Source organism: Phacochoerus africanus, chromosome 6 (assembly GCF_016906955.1).
Source record: "Phacochoerus africanus isolate WHEZ1 chromosome 6, ROS_Pafr_v1, whole genome shotgun sequence".
Lineage (NCBI taxonomy): Eukaryota > Metazoa > Chordata > Mammalia > Artiodactyla > Suidae > Phacochoerus > Phacochoerus africanus.
The window spans coordinates 105,053,976-105,072,368 of record NC_062549.1 but is presented as its reverse complement, the minus strand read 5'-3'; the positions used below and the strand labels follow the sequence as shown (position 1 = coordinate 105,072,368).

The 18,393-nt window shown below is 44.5% G+C and overlaps 1 protein-coding gene across 4 annotated transcripts in view; it reads left to right on the top strand.

Annotated features, from left to right (window-relative positions):
* Window positions 1–8,754, top strand: part of SLC22A15 (solute carrier family 22 member 15) — a 92,089-nt gene extending 83,335 nt beyond the window's left edge. For 2 of the 4 annotated variants that reach the window (XM_047784924.1, XM_047784923.1), the window contains exons 9-12: window positions 2,010–2,130; window positions 4,140–4,212; window positions 7,082–7,270; window positions 7,591–8,754. In XM_047784924.1, the coding sequence (XP_047640880.1) occupies window positions 2,010–2,130; window positions 4,140–4,212; window positions 7,082–7,270; window positions 7,591–7,680 (473 nt within the window). In that variant the 3' untranslated portion in view covers window positions 7,681–8,754. Of the gene's footprint in view, window positions 1–2,009; window positions 2,131–2,229; window positions 2,571–4,139; window positions 4,217–7,081; window positions 7,271–7,590 lie in introns of those variants that run through there. The other 2 variants (XR_007135561.1, XM_047784925.1) reach the window with 2 other exon arrangements.
* The last annotated feature ends 9,639 nt before the right edge of the window (window positions 8,755–18,393 follow it).

The following is an 18,393-nucleotide window of genomic DNA, read 5'->3' as shown; positions in this document are numbered from 1 at the left end:
TCCAGCCTTGGATCTTGTGGGTATTTAGATGATAAACCTTTTCTGACATGTTAATTGAACTTCATTTTCAGGATGGCAATCCCCTAACCAGTTTTAAAGATGTTGTAGTGCCTCCAAAATGGTTCTGAAAGATGCCACCTGAAAGATGGGTTGAAAACAATCCTAAAGATCATTTGCAGTCAAGCAAACATGCACATTTCTGTTTGCTTCAGTGCCACCCAAGACCTCTTCCTGCCTCGCTCGCTTTTTTGGAAGATACTCGATGAATTTGATTTGCTGTCATTATTGGTTTAATTGAAGTTGTTAGATATCAAAAGTCCAGACCTATATCTCGGTCACGATTCTTTTTCCAGAAGCACTTCATGGCTTAAAATAACATATTCAGAACTTAAAATTGCCGACACATTCTTCCAAATAGCCTGGCAGAAGAGAAGAAGGCCCCAGATGGTCGAGGTTGGCAGTGCCTGGGCCACTGCGTTCAGAACGCCATCTTTAAAGTAGATGAAGATTTATTTCATAGTCAGGCTGGGAATATGAACCTTGTATTTTGGAATGGAGTGTCTCATGTGCCTCCCTCCTCAGACGCTGAGAGCATGAACACAGCTTCTTTTCACGTAAATGAATCCCTGTTGTAGTCCTCACACTTACTCGTTCAGTAAATATTTCGTGAGCATCACTGTGCCTCCGACTATGGGAGATGTTGGGAGGAAAACAGACACAAACAAGGCCTTAGCCAGAGACATCTCCAAACATGTTGGGGGCAAACAAGATGGAAAAGGACGTTGCCCCCAGAGAGTGTCTGAAGCATGCCAGTTGCATGAATTGGGAAATAGGGGCCACGGAAGTCGAGGGAAGGAGAAGAGACTGCATTGGAGTTACTGAAGGGAAGAGGGGTTTACAGGAGCCGAGCATCAGCTCTGTCCCAGGGAGGGGACAGGCGTGTTCTATTAGGCAGAAATGTCAAGGAGAATGAGAGGAAATGACTTTGGTGATTAGGACACTGCTGTTGACCTTCAGAAAGAGGAGTTTCAGGAGGGGATGGGACGGGAACCACATTGTCGTGAGTTACAGGGCAGATGCATTTGCGGAAACAGAGAGCTGGTTGCTCATTGGAGATGTTTGATCGTGAAGGGCGGACAGCACCATAGAGTCGATGAGAATTATTGCATTTTCTTTAGAAGGAGAAAACGGTTATTTTGATGGTAGAGGCTGGTGGGTTGCCGAAAGGAAGAGATTAAATATGTTTGAAAGGGAGTAATTAAATTGTACGCTCTCAGAGAAGATAGTATCGATAAAGGAAAGACCCACTGGACAATTGATAGCATTTTTTTGAAAAGAAAGTGAACTGGCATAAGCTGTATTTTTGCATTTCATGTAATTGCAGTTACATTATGAAAGTCAAATATCCTTATGGATGAGAAACCCAAGTAAGACGCTGGGGAGGAGGAAGGGTGAAAAGTAGTCCCATAGTTAGTGTCTTGTTCTTTAGAACACATGCATGTTTTTTATCCTCCGGTAGTAGTTTAATGGGTCTGTTTCTTACCTTTGCACTGGAGCGTCAAAGAATGCAAACTGAAGACAGGAGTTTTTCTGGACTTTCTCCTCTCACTGCTAGGACTCATCATTACGTCATTGATTGTTGAATGGGTTGGGTAGACAGGGAAGGGAAGTAACACCCTTTGACAGGTGAAATTTACAATTTCCATGAAGCTTAGCCTGACTCCAGGACAGAAGGTTTCAGGGAGCTCTGTCTTTTGGGAGCGAGCGCAGGTCTAATCATGCATCGTGACAGCCACTGTGTAAGACTTCCTGGGATAGCCAAAACCCTGAGAAATAGCTGCCGCATGCTGTGTGTGCCGATTAAACCTTCTGAATGTGTGTTCGGTTACCCTGCCTCTTTGCTGTCTGGATCAATATGGACGCCTCTCGCTCCTTCAGCATTAAACGTGTCCCTTAAAGAAGTTTTTCTCCACTGAGGACCTCACAGGTGTGGCACTTGTCCTCCTCAGACACAGGTGTGTTCGCCGTGGTGAACAGCCATTCCTTGTCCCTGCTGGGGAAGCTGACCATCAGTGCTGCCTTCAACGTGGTCTATATCTACACCTCGGAGCTATACCCCACTGTCATCAGGTATGCCTTGTGCACAGCCCTCTCCCCACAGCATCCTGCGTTTTGTGGTAGGTTTCTTGCACTGATGGAGATGTGGTCCTCACTTCCCCTGGAGCACAGTGTGATTGTGGGTCAGCAGCAACTCGGCAAGCCGTTGTGAGCCAGACACTCTGGACGTTGCTCTATGCCCTCTTGGCCAAGGAAGATACATCTTTGTCATGGGCTGAATTTCCTCGTGTCGGTCGTGAGGGAAGTACTGTACACTAAACATACCCCATCAGCCAAATAGTGCTCAGATGTCGTTTTTATTTCAGTGAACTTGAGTTATTCAATCACCTTCCTGGGTCAGGCATATGATGGACCAGGGGACAAGGTCCTTGTTATCAGAGAGCCTATATTTTAGCATAAAATATGCACCTTAAAAAAAAATAATGCTGGCGTTCGCATTGTGGCTCAGTGGCAATGAACCTGACTAGTATCCATGAGGATGCAGGTTTGATCCCTGGCATAGCTCAGTGGGCTAAGGATCCAGTGTTGCTGTGGCTGTGGCATAGACCAGCAGCTGCAGCTCTGATTCTACCCCTAGCCTGGGAACTTCTGTGTGCCGCAGGTGTGGCCCTAAAAAGCAAAATAATAATAATAATAATTCCATATAGTTATGTGAATATTATATTTACAAATCATCTGTTAAGGGTGTTTTTTAAAGAGTAGGACATGCTTCCGTCAAAAACTACATATTCAAAAACATCCTCCCCCAAAATACTCCATCCTAAGGTTCTCCTCATAAAATAGGTCTGAAAACAAAGAAAAACCCCTAAATTTGAAGGCAGGAATGCAGCCCAGTCTTAGAACTGCCTGTGTGGCCTGGGCTGTATTCCCCAGTTGGCACCTTCCCAGTGTTTTTTGAGGATCATTCCCAGCAGATCCTTCTGTTTCCCTTATCCATGCAAGAAGCTTAGTGGTTCCATCTGCCTGTATCCCAGTAAGAGATCAGGTTGTCTGTGATTGACCGGTCACTTCCTGACTGTCCCCAGAACCTGCTTTCTCTGGCTATTGGCTGTAAGATTAAGATGACTGTTTCATTTAAACTGGGGCACTTTTGAGAGCAAATATGGTCATTATTAAGGATTCAGCAGAGGGAATTCCATTGTGGCTCAGTGGTAACGAACCCGACTAGTATCCATGAGGATGCAGGTTTGATTCCTGGCCTCGCTCAGTGGAGTTGGGGATCGGCATTGCCGTGATGATAACAGGTTGCAGGTATGGCTCAGATCCTGCGTTGCTGTGGCTGTGATTGTGGCGGCAGCTGCCGCTCCGATTTGACCCCTAGCCTGGGAACATCCGTATGTCTCAGGTGTGGCTCTAAAAAGCAAAAAAAAAAAAAAAAGAATTTGGCTGAGATAATGGGGTGATCTGTGGTCACTCTACCTATAACCCTTATCATTCTCACTTCCTCTCCCCTCTTTGATACCTAGACTCCTCAGGAAGGCAGTATTCTCACCTTTCTGAGAATATATGTTGTCGGCTTCTATTTATATGCCTGATCCTTTCGTAGTTTATTAGGTGAGTTTAAAGAAATGGGCAGACTTTTCAGATCACAAAATCCTGGATCCTCTATGGCTATTTTAACCAATAGGAGCCCTAAGACACAAAAATCTGTAAGAACATTTAACAACAAATATTTATGTGCCCATCTCCACACCACTTCTATACTCTCACTCATCCAATATTGCACATAGGTATTTTGGTTTAAATTCATTAAAATGAAATGCATTAATACTTCAGTTCCTCATTTTTAGTCTCCTTGAACATTCAGCAGCTGCCTGTGCCTGGTGGCTTCCATATTGGACAAGGTAATTACAGAACATTTGCAGCATCACAGAAAGTTCTAGTAGGGAGTTCTTGATAGCATCCTGTGCTTCCACTTTGGGATATGTTATTATGGGCCCACCATCTCCCATCATCTTTAAATTGTTCCCCTAGAACTTACTGATCATTTTTTTTTTGTAACTTTTTCTTGTGCCTTTCAGGAACGTCGGGCTTGGAACTTGTTCCATGTTCTCCCGAGTTGGTGGGATTATCGCTCCCTTCATCCCCTCACTGGTTGGTTTGTACCTCCTAGTTTTGTTTTTCTTGATTCTCTGCTGTGGAAACGTTTATGCTTTTGAGTAGAGAGAGGTAACCGACAGCTGCCGTTAAGATCAGCTGACACAAGAGTTCCCGTCATGGCGCAGCGGAAACGAGTCCCACTAGGAACCATGAGGTTGAGGATTTGATCCCTGGCCTCACTCAATGGGTTAAGGATCCGGCGTTGCCGTGAGATGTGGTGTAGGTTCCAGATGTGGCTCAGTTCCTACGTGGCTGTGGCTGTGGTGTAGGCCGACAGCTACAACTCCGACTGGACCCCTAGCCTGGGAACCTCCATATGCTGCGGGTGTGGCCCTAAAAAGACCCCCCCCCCCCCAAAAAAAAAATAAGCCTGATACAAATGTATTTTGTGAACCTTATGCCTTTTAGAGTAAGGATTCATCAGGGCAGGTGGATCCTGCCCAGGGATCTCCTGTAGTCATTAGAGAGGCAGCCAATCAGCTTGCCCCTTCTTGCCCTCATTTAAGTTCGTCGAGTAGTGAACAGTTCCTACGTGTCTGCTGTGTGCCCGGCTCTGTGCCAAGCTCTTTACATACGTCGCTCATGCCGTCTTCACCATAACCATACAAGGCAGGTCCTGTTAAATGGAGTCCTCCTTGTGGCTCAGCCAGTTAAGGACATGACATTGTGTCCATGAGGATGCAGGTTCGATCCCTGGCTTCGCTCAGTAGGTTATGGATCTGGCATTGCCATGAGCTCTGATGTAGGTCACGGATGTGGCTCAGATCCAGTGTGGCTGTGGCTGTGGCCCGGCAGCTTGCAGCTCCGATTCAACCCCTCACCTGGGAACTTCCGTGTACCACAGGTGCAGCCCTAAAAAGAAGAAAAAGTAAATGAATAAGTATGTTAAGTATGTTAACTAGGAGTTCCCGTCATGGCGCAGCAGAGTCGAATCTGACTAGGAACCATAAGGTGGCAGGTTCGATCCCTGGCCTCACTCAGGGGGTTAAGGATATAGCATTGCCGTGAGCTGTGGTGTAGGTTGCAGATGCGGCTCGGATCCTGCGTTGCTATGGCTGTGGCATAGCCAGCGGCTACAGCTCCAATTCAACCCCTAGCCTGGGAACCTCCATATGCCATGGGCACGGCCCTAAAAAGACAAAAAAAAAGCATATATATATATATATATATATATATATATATATATATATATACTAAATTTGTTCAATAGTGAGGAGAACTCAGCACACCACTTGGAAAAGAAAATTAGAAGAGAACTAGTAAAATGGCAACCCTAGCATCCATCAGTCAGGTTCTAAGGAAGATCCCAAGGTGCCTCTGAGCACCTCTGCCTGGCCTCCTCTAGGTCTTTTCCAGCTGAGACTCACTGAGGTGGGACTAGGTGCGGCCTGGGGCTCTGAGCCTGTTCTGTGGACAGCTGCTCCTCACTCTGGCGACTGCTCCCCATGTCCTAGTACAGACATTTCTAAATGTCAGGGTAACCTTTTCTTTTCTTGAGGACGTGGGATCCACTTCCTCTTTCTGGATAGTTCTCCATGTAAATCATGCTCAATTTTAGGTCACAATACACGTCTTAGGAAGGGTCATATTAGTTCTGTTCTGCAAAATGTGCCCAACTTCAAGTGTTTACCATGAAAGATACCCAGCTTTGGGTGGTTGCCTTAGAATATTATCTTACCCAGCCCTGTGTCTTCACTGCTGAGTCCCACTGAGAAGAGGTCCAACCACATGCTCACAGTGCTGGGGCAGGTGTTGTTTTATCCGAAAGGACTTCCTAACTCATAGGGGGCTGCCCCACAGAATTTTGGAGCCCAAACCAGAAGATGATAAAGCTGGGTGGCTCCCGTGCAGGAATTCAAGAATGGTCATCAGCTCAGAAATCTCCCAGAGCCAGGTCCTGCAAGGACTGTGGTCTTATCTTTGAAATAGTTTGTATGTAAATAAACGATTTACAGGTTCCTGAGGCGGTCTTTTGGACAGGCCCTCTACCACGTTCAACACAGGTCATTTCCAAACCGTGTGTATGGCTTTCTCTAGGCCTTTCTCTTCCCTTTCAGGGTAGTGATACGTTTAACCCCCGAGCCTCTCAGTTCCCTTGCTTAGTGAGCCAGCACAGGTATATGGGACCGTTTGGCCAATCCCAGGGTTGAGAACGTTGAAGTCCGTCACCGGCATCTGTCTGGGGTGTGTGAAGAGTGTGTGGAGATCACTGTATAGCCCTTGCCTGGAGTGGGAGCTGGGTATCAGACTCGCCCCACATTCTGGCCGTGTCTGCCCTGCTCAGACAGCCAAGGCCCCTTCCCTTCCCCTCCCCACGGTCCCCACCCCATGCATGGGAATCCTGCCTACGTCCACCTCTGATCCACATGTTGTGCTGACCTTTTTTTTTTTTTTTTTGTCTTTTTAGGGCTGCATCTGTGGCATATGGAAGTTTCCAGGATAGGGGTCGAATTGGAGCTGCAGCTGCGGGCCACAGCCACAGCCACATTGGGATCCAAACCGCATCTGCAGCCTACACCACAGCTCCTGGCAATGCCAGATCCTTAACCCACTGAGTGGGGCCAGAGATGGAACCCATGTCCTCCTGGATCCTAGTCGGGTTCATGACGGCTGAGCCATGACGGGAACTCCCATGCTATTCTTTTTATTTGCTCCCTCCCATCTCTGCAGCTGACTCCCTCTGGTTTCCCTGGGGTCATTCTCTAAGGGATGGAGAAGAAGGGCTTTCTAGTGTCTTCTCCTGGGAAGGCCTGACCTGGAGGGTAACCATGGTGGGTCCTGGGTCACAAGACTGCTGATGTCACCTGCTGGGAAACTCACACTGAGGTTTTGTTTATTTCCATTCCACTCCCTGCCCCCACAGAAGTACGTGCAGTGGTCTTTACCCTTCATCGTCTTTGGCGCCACAGGGCTGACCTCAGGCCTCCTGAGTTTATTATTACCCGAAACCCTTAACAGTCCGTTGCTGGAGACGTTTTCTGACCTTCAGGTGTATTCCTATCGGAGGCTGGGGGAGGAGGCGTTATCTTTGCAGACCTTGGATCCCCCTCAGGTATGGCGGAATTTTTCTCATCGTTCACAGTTACCACTTGGATGATGATAGGTTTTGGGGGGCGGGGGAAGGGCGGAGAGGAAGTTAGATTAAATGGAACTGAGCAAAACTGATGGAAAAACCAAAGTAGGATCTACTAAAAGCTGATTTTCAGAGACATAAAGATGATGTCGTTAGTTTTCCTAGACCCCTTCTGGGGCCGATTCGTAGCGGAACAAATGTCATCGAAGTGCATTCGGCCCTTGAACTGCGGGACAGTGGTTTACGTTGGGAACGTCATGACGTCATCTCACTGCCCTTTTCTCCGTTTCGTCCCTTAGTCTGCGGGCAAGGACAGCCCTTTAGGGAGCGAGAGTGAGGAAGAAGAAGAGTTTTACGACGCGGATGAAGAGACTCAGATGATCAAGTGAAAAGCCCCAGACTCCCTCTCGGAAGCAGAGGACCAGCGCCCCCGGTGAGAACCCCTTCTCCCAGGAGCCTGGAGGGGGCTGTGGAAAGATTGGCTTGAACAAACGCAGACGGTGCTCCGCGTGGCCTGATGTCTTTGAGGCACCGAGGAAGCTGGAGAAGCGACTTCATGAACGAGGACAACCCTGCCTCCAGTGAAGAGCTGTTCCTTTGCCCCCAGTTCTGCTTTAGCTCAGAATCATGACCGCTGGCCAGACAACTGTCATCCACATGCCAGGGTCAGTAAGCTAATGTGTTTCCAGAAGTTGGATTGGTTTTCAGTTTCATCGTGACCTGAAGGCAAATATGTAAAACGTCTTCTCACCATGAAGATGTAACCTGTGCACCATATCTGACGTCCGCCCCTCTCACTTGCTCCTCACCAGGAATCCTTGGAGGCAAGTTGGTGTTCGCGTTTCATTTTTGTGCCGGAGGAGAAGCTCAGAGAGGTCATTTGTGTGGCCCGTGGGTTTCCAGCGTCTCCCTAACTGATGGGATTGGGGCCCTCAACACAAAGGCTTGAGTGCCTTGTGCTTTGGGTCCCCCCCCAGGGGACCTGCTAGGAAAAGCCAGCTGTTCCAAAGTGATGTTCTCAGAGTCCAAAGCGCGGCTGCATTTCCCTGTGTGATTTTGTCACGTCCCACCTGTGTGCGCGCCTCTAGAAAAAGTTCCATCTCAGACTCTAGTACCAGCAATAACTTCCAAACTATGCCTGGTGAATGATCAAGCTTTATAAGGGGGGTGGGCTGTTAAAAAGTGGCTTGTTGAGCACATTTCCATGTTAAAAAAGGGAAAAAAATGTGCTGTTTTTAATAAGGAAGAAAAGGAATTACCTTTCCCAGTTTTCTGTTTTGTTGTCAGTGTGGTGCAGGGAGCGACTTGAGCAGCATTTCAGAACTCTTCTAGTCCTAGATCGGCCCCCGGCCTGTTTAGTTAGCTTGAATGGAAGGCACAGTGACGTCATAGGAAATACTAGTTTTCATTAAGACTTACCAGCCTTCAAATAAATGGAAATCATACTCAGTTTCCTAAAATCATGTGCTGAAAATGTTTCCCTGCGAAGCCCAAGGGTTGTCTCAAATAGGCGTGTTAACCTGGAGTGAACCAGTTTGGACAATGTTGCTTGAGGTCCTTTTCCCAACTGGGAAAATTTCTGTTTTCAGAATTTGCTTTCTACTAATCTCTTGGAGAAAGAAATTTCATTAGCGATAAAGAGACGTCAGTACTGTGTCTGCTTCTGGAAATCTTAGAGGCCTCACTCTGAATAGGCTCCAACACCCACCTGACCTCTTCCATTGACCTCTTGGTTTGCACCATATCAGCCTCTATCTTTGTTTTTGTTCATATATATATTTTTTTTTTCTTTTTTCTGGCTGCACCTGTCGCATGCAGACGTACCTGGGCCAGGAATCGAATCTGCACCATGGCAGTGACCCAAGCCACAGCAGTGACAATGCCACATCCTTAACCCACTGAATTACCAGGGAGCTCCTGTCACAGTACTTTTATGTCCTTCATGACCATGATTAGGTATTGGGCTCTTTAGAAATAGGAGCCGGAGTTCCCGTCATGGTGCAGCAGAAACAAATCTGACTCGGAACCATGAGGTTGCAGGTTTGATCCCTGGCCTCGCTCAGTGGGTTGAGAGTCCGGCATTGCCATGAGCTGTGGTGTAGGTCGAAAACGCAGCTCGGATCTGGTGCAGCTGTGGCATAGGCCAGCAGCTGTGGCTCCAATTCGACCCCTAGTCTGGGAACCTCCATGTGCCATGGGTGTGGCCCTGAAAAGACAAAAAGACAAAAAAGACCAAAAAAAAAAAAAAAGATATAGGGGCCATCTCTACCGCTGTTTATTTATCTCATGCCCAGAGCATGTGTCTAGTCGTAGTCCAGACCTACTAAGAATTACTCTTTCTGGCTGTCAGGGAAATTGTAAATCCCAGGCAAAGCTGACCCAACCCCCCAAATTGTGGAATCTTGCTGTCTTTTCTCTGGAAAATGGAGACCCTGTCCACCATCAAGAGAGAAAGAAATGAAGAATTTACAAGGACACTAAGAAGCTCTTCTGTGTTCCTGGAGTTAAACATAAAGCAACAAACGTATTGATGATTGTTGGTTGTTTGGTTGGAGCTGCCTTTGCATTTTAAGAGTATTATTTCCCATTGTAAAAAAATGTGAAAACTAAAAGTTAAAAAATGGCATTCTTGCAGGTCCAACACCCAGGGGCAACCAGTGTTGTAGCTTTGTTCCATCTAAGGACCAGTAGGGTATCCATCTCTCACGGCACTGGGGTTCCCTCTGCCTCTGGCTGGATAAGTGAGGTTTCCATTAATTCTGTCCCTGGGTTTTCTCTTTTCTAGCTTTAGGGTGGGGGAAGGGGGGAAGGATACACAGGTTGAACATATGTTGCCAAGGCTGCACTGACGGTCAGCTGCTCATGTCAGACGCCTCAATAAATTTTGTTTTCTTTCTAGGTGATCTTTTGCAAAGTTTAATAGTTACTGTTTTTGTTCATCCCTTGCCTTTTATAAAAACATCTTTTCCTTTTTTTCTTAACTGTTGAAGAATATTAACTGTAGAGAATATGCATGAGTATCTTTGTGTTGATTAAATTATTGGAAAACTCTTAATTGATAGGTAACACGTTTTGTTTGTGTAAATGACTTATAAAAGGTATCCATTTAAACTTTTTATTAGATTCAGAATTGAATTTCTTTTCTCCTAAAAAGCAGCAAGAAAAGCGTCAGAAATCCCAGAGTTTTCAGGGTCAAAGTTCTTTTCAACAGCTTACCAAGAACCTTGACACTACACGGATGGATTGAAAGAAATTGTGTTGTTTCCTGATTTGGTGAGTTAAAACCATTGCTCATTGAAAATGCACTATTTGTCATTTGGCTGATTTCAAGCAATGTAGATATTCTTTAGTATTTAAAAATGAACAAATAAATAAAATACAACAAATAAGCAGATGAAAGTTTCTGGGACATTGCCTAAGTAAAGGTAATCTGGACAGGTATTTTTAAGGAGGTCAAATTGATGAAGGTACCTTTTATTTTTAATGGCCACACCCACGGCATATGGAAGTTCCCAGGCCAGGGATTGAATCCAAGCCTCAGCTGAAACCTACACCTCAACCATGGCAACTCCAGATACTTTAACCCACTGAGTGGGGCCAGGGATGGAACCTGTACCTTCACAGCAACCCAAGCCACTGTGCCACAGTGGAAACTCCTATGAAAGTACTTTACTATTCTTAACCCACTGTGCCACAGTGGGAACTCCTATGAAGGTACTTTACTATTAATAGAGTTATTCTCTTAACCCACTGTGCCACAGTGGGAACTTCTGTGAAGGTACTTTACTATTAATAGAGTTATATTCTTAACAAAGACATATTGAAATAAATCTCTCTACTAAATCAGAATGAAAATGCAGCTTTTTTTTTTTTTTTTTGGTCTTTTTGCCTTTTCTAGGGCCGCTCCCACGGCATATGGACGTTCCCAGGCTAGGGGGTCTAATCGGAGCTATAGCCATTGGCCTACACCAGAGCCACAGCAACTCAGGATCCGAGCCACGTCTGCAACCTACACCACAACTCATGGCAACGTCAGATTCTTAACCCACTGAGCAAGGCCAGGGATCGAACCTGAAACCTCGTGGTTCCTAATTGGATTCGTTAGCTACTGTGCCATGACAGGAACTCCAAAATGCAGCTTTCTAATAGGACTTATTCCTCCATTTTTATTAAATCTTACAAATTCCTGTTAGAACATTAGTTCTTAAATTGGACACCTCTAAAGGGTTGTTTTAGCTAGATGAAATGAAAGTATGTTGGTTTCTTGTGAATTTAATAAAGAATTGTGAAACATAGACCTTTCCTCTGTCCTTAGAGAACATGTCAGGATGTATAGCAGCTTCTTTGACACACTGAGCAAATATAGAATCTGCTAGAAATTATGGGTGGTATGCGGGAGAAGGGCTGCAGCAAAGGTAGGGAGTCAGTGGATACAAGAGATAACTATATTTTTAGAGAAATGCAAGGATAATGTATTGTTGGAAAATCCATCTGTGTAGTGTATTAAAGGAGAAAGACCTTATCATTATCTCAATAGATACATGAAGACTGTTTGACAGAACTCAACATCTGTTTAAAGTGAAAAGCTATTAGCAAACAAGGAATAAAAGGAAACTTCCTAAGCAAGAGAAGGAGTATTACAGTAGGCCAGGTGAATTGGCACACAGGGTCTCTTCACCTCCCTGGGACCTTGGCCTTCAGACTTTCTTGATCATGACCCCCAAAAGAAACATTTTTAATGTATTCTCTCTCCTCCCTTGCCCCCTACCTCTTTCTGTCTTTATCTCTGTCTCTGTCTCTTTCTCTACCTCCCTTTCTCCTCACCTTACAAATATATACTAGATATATATGTATAAAACTTTCTTGAAACAATGCTTATTCTTGCTCATTACAGTGATGGTTTATATTCTGTTTGTGTGTGTGTGTGTGTGCGCACGTGTGTGCGTGTGTCTGTGTTTTGACATGCCTGTGGCATGCAGAAATTCCCAGGCCAGGGACTGAACTGGAGCCACAGCACTAAATCCCTAACCACTAGGCCACCAGGGAGCTCTTATTTTTTTTTTTATTTTTTTTTGTCTTTTGTCTTTGTTGTTGTTGTTGTTGTTGCTATTTCTTGGGCCGCTCCCGTGGCATATGGAGGTTCCCAGGCTAGGGGTCCAATCGGAGCTGTAGCCACCGGCCTACGCCAGAGCCACAGCAACGCGGGATCTGAGCCTCGTCTGCAACCTACACCACAGCTCACGGCAACGCTGGATCGTTAACCCACTGAGCAAGGGCAGGGACCGAACCCGCAACCTCATGGTTCCTAGTTGGATTCGTTAATCACTGCGCCACAACGGGAACTCCTTATTTTGTTTTTAAATGGCATTTGTGACCTAGACTGATATCTTGACCTGCTATAGTTTAGAATCCATGGTTCTACCCTGTCTTCTTATACTGCAGAGGCATTAAGGCTAAGATGTGCATTTCCCAAACGCCCTTTGTAGCTAGGCATCCAGCTGCAGTTAAGGTTCCATCCATCAGATTCAGATGGAATTTGAAATATGGAAGTGAGGTGGAGGCTGTATTTGTGATGCATCTTTTTTTTTTTTTTTTCCTGCTGGAGTCTACAGGGATGGAAGCATTTGTTTTTGCTGAGGCAGTTTCAGCAGAAGTGTTGACAGTCAGAAGAGATATTGATTAGAATCTTAACAAAATTTTTTACATAGAACCTGTGAAAATCTAGTACTCAGACGTAAAAGCAAAGATCCAAAAGTACTCAACAATCCCCTAGAATAAGAGTGAGCAGAAGGGACTCAACTTCCTAGATATTGAAACTTTTGAAGCTGTAGTGTCAGCCCAACAATAGACAAATAGATCAATAGAATGTAATAAAGATCCCAGAACAAGACCAAGCATATATAAAAATTTGGCATTTTTTGAAGACAGCATAACAAATTAGTGGGAAAGGAATGAACAATTAAATTATTGATGTGGGAACTGTTGGGTTTCCATTTCAAAGAAAATTAAATGAGGACTTTTCTTCTTATCATAACAAAAATAAATTCTAAATGAATCGAAGACCTAAATGGAAAAAGCAAAATTTTAAAACAATTATAAATTGATATAGCAGAATGTTCTTATGACCTTGAGGGACAGATGGATTTTTCAGATAAGTAAACACCACAGATCATTTTTAAAAAGATTGATATGTTTCAGTAATCTAAGTTTAAAACTTCTTTCTATATGACTAGACACACCACAGACTTAAAACCAGTAGATTACAAAAAAACATTTGCAACTTCTGTAAGAGGCAAAGATCAATATCCAGAATATAGAAAGAATTCGTGCACATCAGAAAGAAAAATAATAGGAAAGTTTACAAAAAATATGGTTAGGCAATTCACAGATGAAAAGTTGCTCAACCTTGCTAGAGGATCAGAGAAATTGAAACAACATTAAGTTATTCAAAATCCATTAGGTTGGAGGAAAAGAGTCCTAATGCCAAATTTTGAAGATAATGAGAAAAAGGAACTTACGTCATGATAAAAGTATAAATTTATTCATCAGCTAGGTTGTCAATGGCCATAAGGTTGAACATGTAAATGTTCTATGACACAGAAATTCTGCTTCTACAGAATATATATATGTCATGGAAGAGTTTTCATATATTTTGACTATAACCCATTGTAAGAAGAATGCTTCAAACTGTGCCACACAGTACACACACCTACCTACATACATATCCACATATGTATAATCACCAAAAGAAGTTTAAAAAAATAATGCTTACCCTTACTATATACGTTGCATGGTATTTTTATTTTTACTTTATTTTATTTTGTTTTATTGTAGTCTTTTTAGGGCCACACCTGTGGCATATGGAAGTTTCCAGGCCAGGGCTCAAATTGGAGCTGTAGCCGCTGGCCTCCACCACAGCCACAGCAACGCCTGGTCTGAGCCACGTCTGCAACCTACACCACAGCTCACAGCAACTTTGGATCCTTAACCCACCGAGCGAGGTCAGGGATCAGACCTGCGTCCTTAGGGATACTAGTCAGATTCATTTCCGCTGAGCCACGCACGACAGGAACTCCACTGTGTACCTTGCGTGGTATTTCATATGCTATTGTATGTTAATGTAAAATGAAAAGAACGTTGGTGAGGACACACGAAAGTGACTTCAGGATTCATAAGCACATAAAACCATGGGGGAAAAGTGAAACAATACCTTCCGTATTTGCCTTGGTACTTGCCGAGTGTACGAGTGTGCAGGTAGGTGTGTACAGAGATGTCCACTGTAGCAGCCAAACAATGAATGAAATGTCTTTGGTAGGGAAATCGATAGGTACCATTTTATAGTCATAGAATGGAGTAAAACCTAGATGTTCTATGTGTTGAGGTGGGTGGATGTCCAGTGCTGAACAAAGTGTTAGCAAGTTTTTGCTAGATCAGTCATTTCGTGATTAAATTTTTTAGTGACAAGAGTAGTTTCCCATTAAAGAGATTCAAATTCAGAGTTCCCGTCATGGCTCAGCAGTTAACAAACCTGACTAGAATCCATGAGAATGCGGGTTCGATCCCTGGCCTTGCTCAGTGGGTTAAGGATCTAGCATTGCCGTGAGCTGTGGTGTAGGTCACAGGCGCAGCTCAGATCCAGCATTGCTGTGGCCGTGGCGTAGGCCAGCACCTGTAGCTCCGATTGGACCCCTAGCCTGGGCACCTCCATAAGCAAAAACAGAAAAAGATTCAAATGCTTTTTGGGCCGCACTTTATAGTCAAGACTATTGATGTCCTGTGGCAGTAATATAAGTCTCACTGTTATTCTCACCCAGATAAAGAGTTATCCCTCTTCCTTTAAATTTCTCTTGAAAAAGAGCTTTGTATCTGCAGGAACATTTAGACAACTTCTCAGCTGAGACTCTAGAGCTCTGGAATATAAAGCTTATAAGAGATTCTTTATTGATTGAAAAATGTCAAGGACAGATGTAGCCAACTTAGTATTAAAATAACTTCAGTATAGAGTTTGCAGAACAATTGATTTTGAATAGACTAAGATCCAATGGAATTTCTTCGCTTCAAAACATAACTTCAGGAGTTCCCCTCGTGGCGCAGTGGTTAACGAATCCGACTGGGAACCGTGAGGTTGCGGGTTCGATCCCTGCCCTTGCTCAGTGGGTTGACGATCCGGCGTTGCCGTGAGCTGTGGTGTAGGTTGCAGAAGCGGCTCGGATCCCGCGTTGCTGTGGCTCTGACATAGGCTTGGCGGCTACAGCTCCGATTCGACCCTTAGCCTGGGAACCTCCATATGCTGCAGAAGCTGACCAAGAAATGGGAAAAAGACAAAAAATAAACAAATAAATAACTTCAAGGACTTGAGTGAAATGATTGTGTAAGATGGGCAAAAATACACACTTGACTGGAGGTGAGTTTAATACATGAGTAATTTGCCAATATGTGGACAGAGCTTCCCGAAACCGCAGAACAGAAGGCAGTATGTGGAAGGAAGCCCACTGATAAAGTCCACAGAGGTCAGCCTCTTCAGGCAGAGAACAGGGTAAGGAATCGATCCAGAGACAAACTATTCAGCTCGGGGAAGCGCTTGAAAGTCAGGTTAGGGTGTTTAGATTGTTGAAGCTACGATAGGCTTGCTGGGGATAATTCAATAGATTCCTTTGCTTCTTAGAGCCACTTTAATTATTTTAGATGCCTTCCACCAAATGTAGGATAGTTGCTTTTCTCTTTGCTATTGCAGATGGCCTGCTTCCATTTAATTGTGTAGTGGGATCAAGTCATACCTATAAAAATGTAGAAGAGGAGGGAGTCTAGCACATTTTGCATTGCCCACAACTGGAGTGTGACCTGCCAAACGACCTCCCTCACCCAGGCTGATTCTTCCAGTGCGTACTGAGAAAATGCTAATACCATCAAGGGCAGCATTTTCACCACATTGATGATCTTTTTTTTTTAATTTTTTTTAGGGCTGCACCCACAGCGTATGGAAGTTCCCAGACTAGGGGTTGGATCGGAGCTGCAGCTGCCAGCCTACACCACAGCCACAGCCACGCCAGATCGGAGCTGCATCTGTCACATACACTGCAGCACACGGCAACACTGGGTCCTTCACCCACTGAGCGAGGCCAGGGATTGAACCCACATCCTCATGGATACTAGTTGGGTTCTTAACCTGCTGAGCCACACTGGGAATTTTGATATTGATGATCATTTTTGATTGATGATGATCATCCAATATTTTAAAGTCTCACATATGCCCCACCACATAGAATAATGGGGAACTGAAATGAATTATTATGTCTACAATATGCTTGCCCCTGATGGAGCATAGTTAGGTTGGGAAACTTAATTCTGAAGTTAATCGGAAAGAAAATTAGTAGAGGGCAGAAGTTCACTTTCAAATCATTTTCTTCCTGTACTATTTGTTTTCAGTAAGTTTCCCATCATAGTTTTTTCTTGAATGGCTGCTATAACCAAGGGAGAGGAGGACAAAGAAGAGTATTTTGCTTTTATGGTCAGAATGGCAGTAGAAGAGTCTAGGGGTTAAGGAATGCCAGCCAAACTGACTTTTCCACAAAGACTCCCAAGACCCTTTTTAGTTTACATGAATCGTAGGGTGTTGCATCAGTTTCCTGTTGCTCCTGTAATAAATCATTGCAAACTTTACACAACACAGATTTATTCTATTACAATTTGGGGGGTCAGACTACAAAATGAATCTTAGGGGGTTAAAATGAAGATGTGGAGTTCCCGCTGTGGTGCAAGGGGATCAGCAGGGTCTCCGAAGTGTTGGGACACAGGTTCGATCCCAGCCCTGGCACACTGAGTTAGGGATCCAGCATTGATGAAGCCTCACAACTGTGGCTCCAATCTGATCCCTGGGCCGGGAACTCCATATGCCATGGGGTGGCCAAAAAAAGAAACAGCAACAACAAGCAATGCTAGATGGGTCTTCAACATGCTGGGGGGAGGGGGGAAGGATGTCAGCGGGGCTGTTTTTTTTTGCGTTCTTTGAGGGATGGGGGAATCCATTCCTTTGACTCTTCCAGCTTCTCTTGCAGCTTCCAGAGGTGACAGCTTTCCCGGGTCCTGGCCACAGATCTCCAAGCTCTGGTTCTGTTGTCTAACATGGCCCTCTGCTCCCTCTGATCTCCTACCTCCCTCTTAAAAGGACCCTCGTGGCTGTATCAGGCCCACCCTAATAATTTAGGCTCATCTCCCCATTTCAAGATCCTTAATTACATCTGCAAAGTCCCTTTTGTCATAAAAGGTAACAGTCACATGTTCAGGTGATTAGAATGTGGTTATCTTTGGGGGCCAATATTCAGCTTATCATGGGTGTCTTAAGTGTGGGTTATTAAAGTTTCCTAAGTAGACCGGACATGCTGGAGCGATCCGTGTTTAAGTGTAAGTTTTATTGGAAAGCCTAGTCATCACCAAGAGAAGGTAACAGCCAGACTGTGAGTAACAGCCTCAAATCTGCTTTTATTGTTGCGTTTATAGATCCAGTTAGCTAAGCCTGAAGTCTCCCACTTAGTGTTGGAAAGAATGAACTGCTTACAAAAGAATTTAAACCTATTGACTTTGTTTCTGAGATTTTTTTTGTTTGTTTGTGTTTGTTTGTTTGCCGTGGTGTGCAGCAGCTTGATGTGGGATTCCAGTCCCCAGGCCAGAGATTGAACCCAGGACACAGCAGTGAAAGTGCTGAGCCCTAACCACTAGACCACCAGGGAACTCCCTGTTTCTGAGTTTTATTTGTTGCTGTATCTTAACAATTTCTAGTAATTTTTTTATCAAAATCATTTGTTATTATTTCTGCCTTTGCTGTGTGCTCTTAGGCATCCTATACTTTTCCATAATTATTGTGTAATTTAATAAGTGATGTGTCTTCCCTACTAAGCCATAAGCTCTGTGAAAACGGGTGTATGTCTTTCTTTTTTCCTACTGCATTCCAGCCAATAGCATTGGACCCAGTATGTTACTAGGCATTCAGAGTCTTATTGAATCCCTCACCACTCTTTCATGTGGGCTCAACTGCTATATCGAAATCAAAAGCAAACAAGGGCTGCATCTTACTCATCTTAGTAACTCTAAGAGCTAGCACAGTA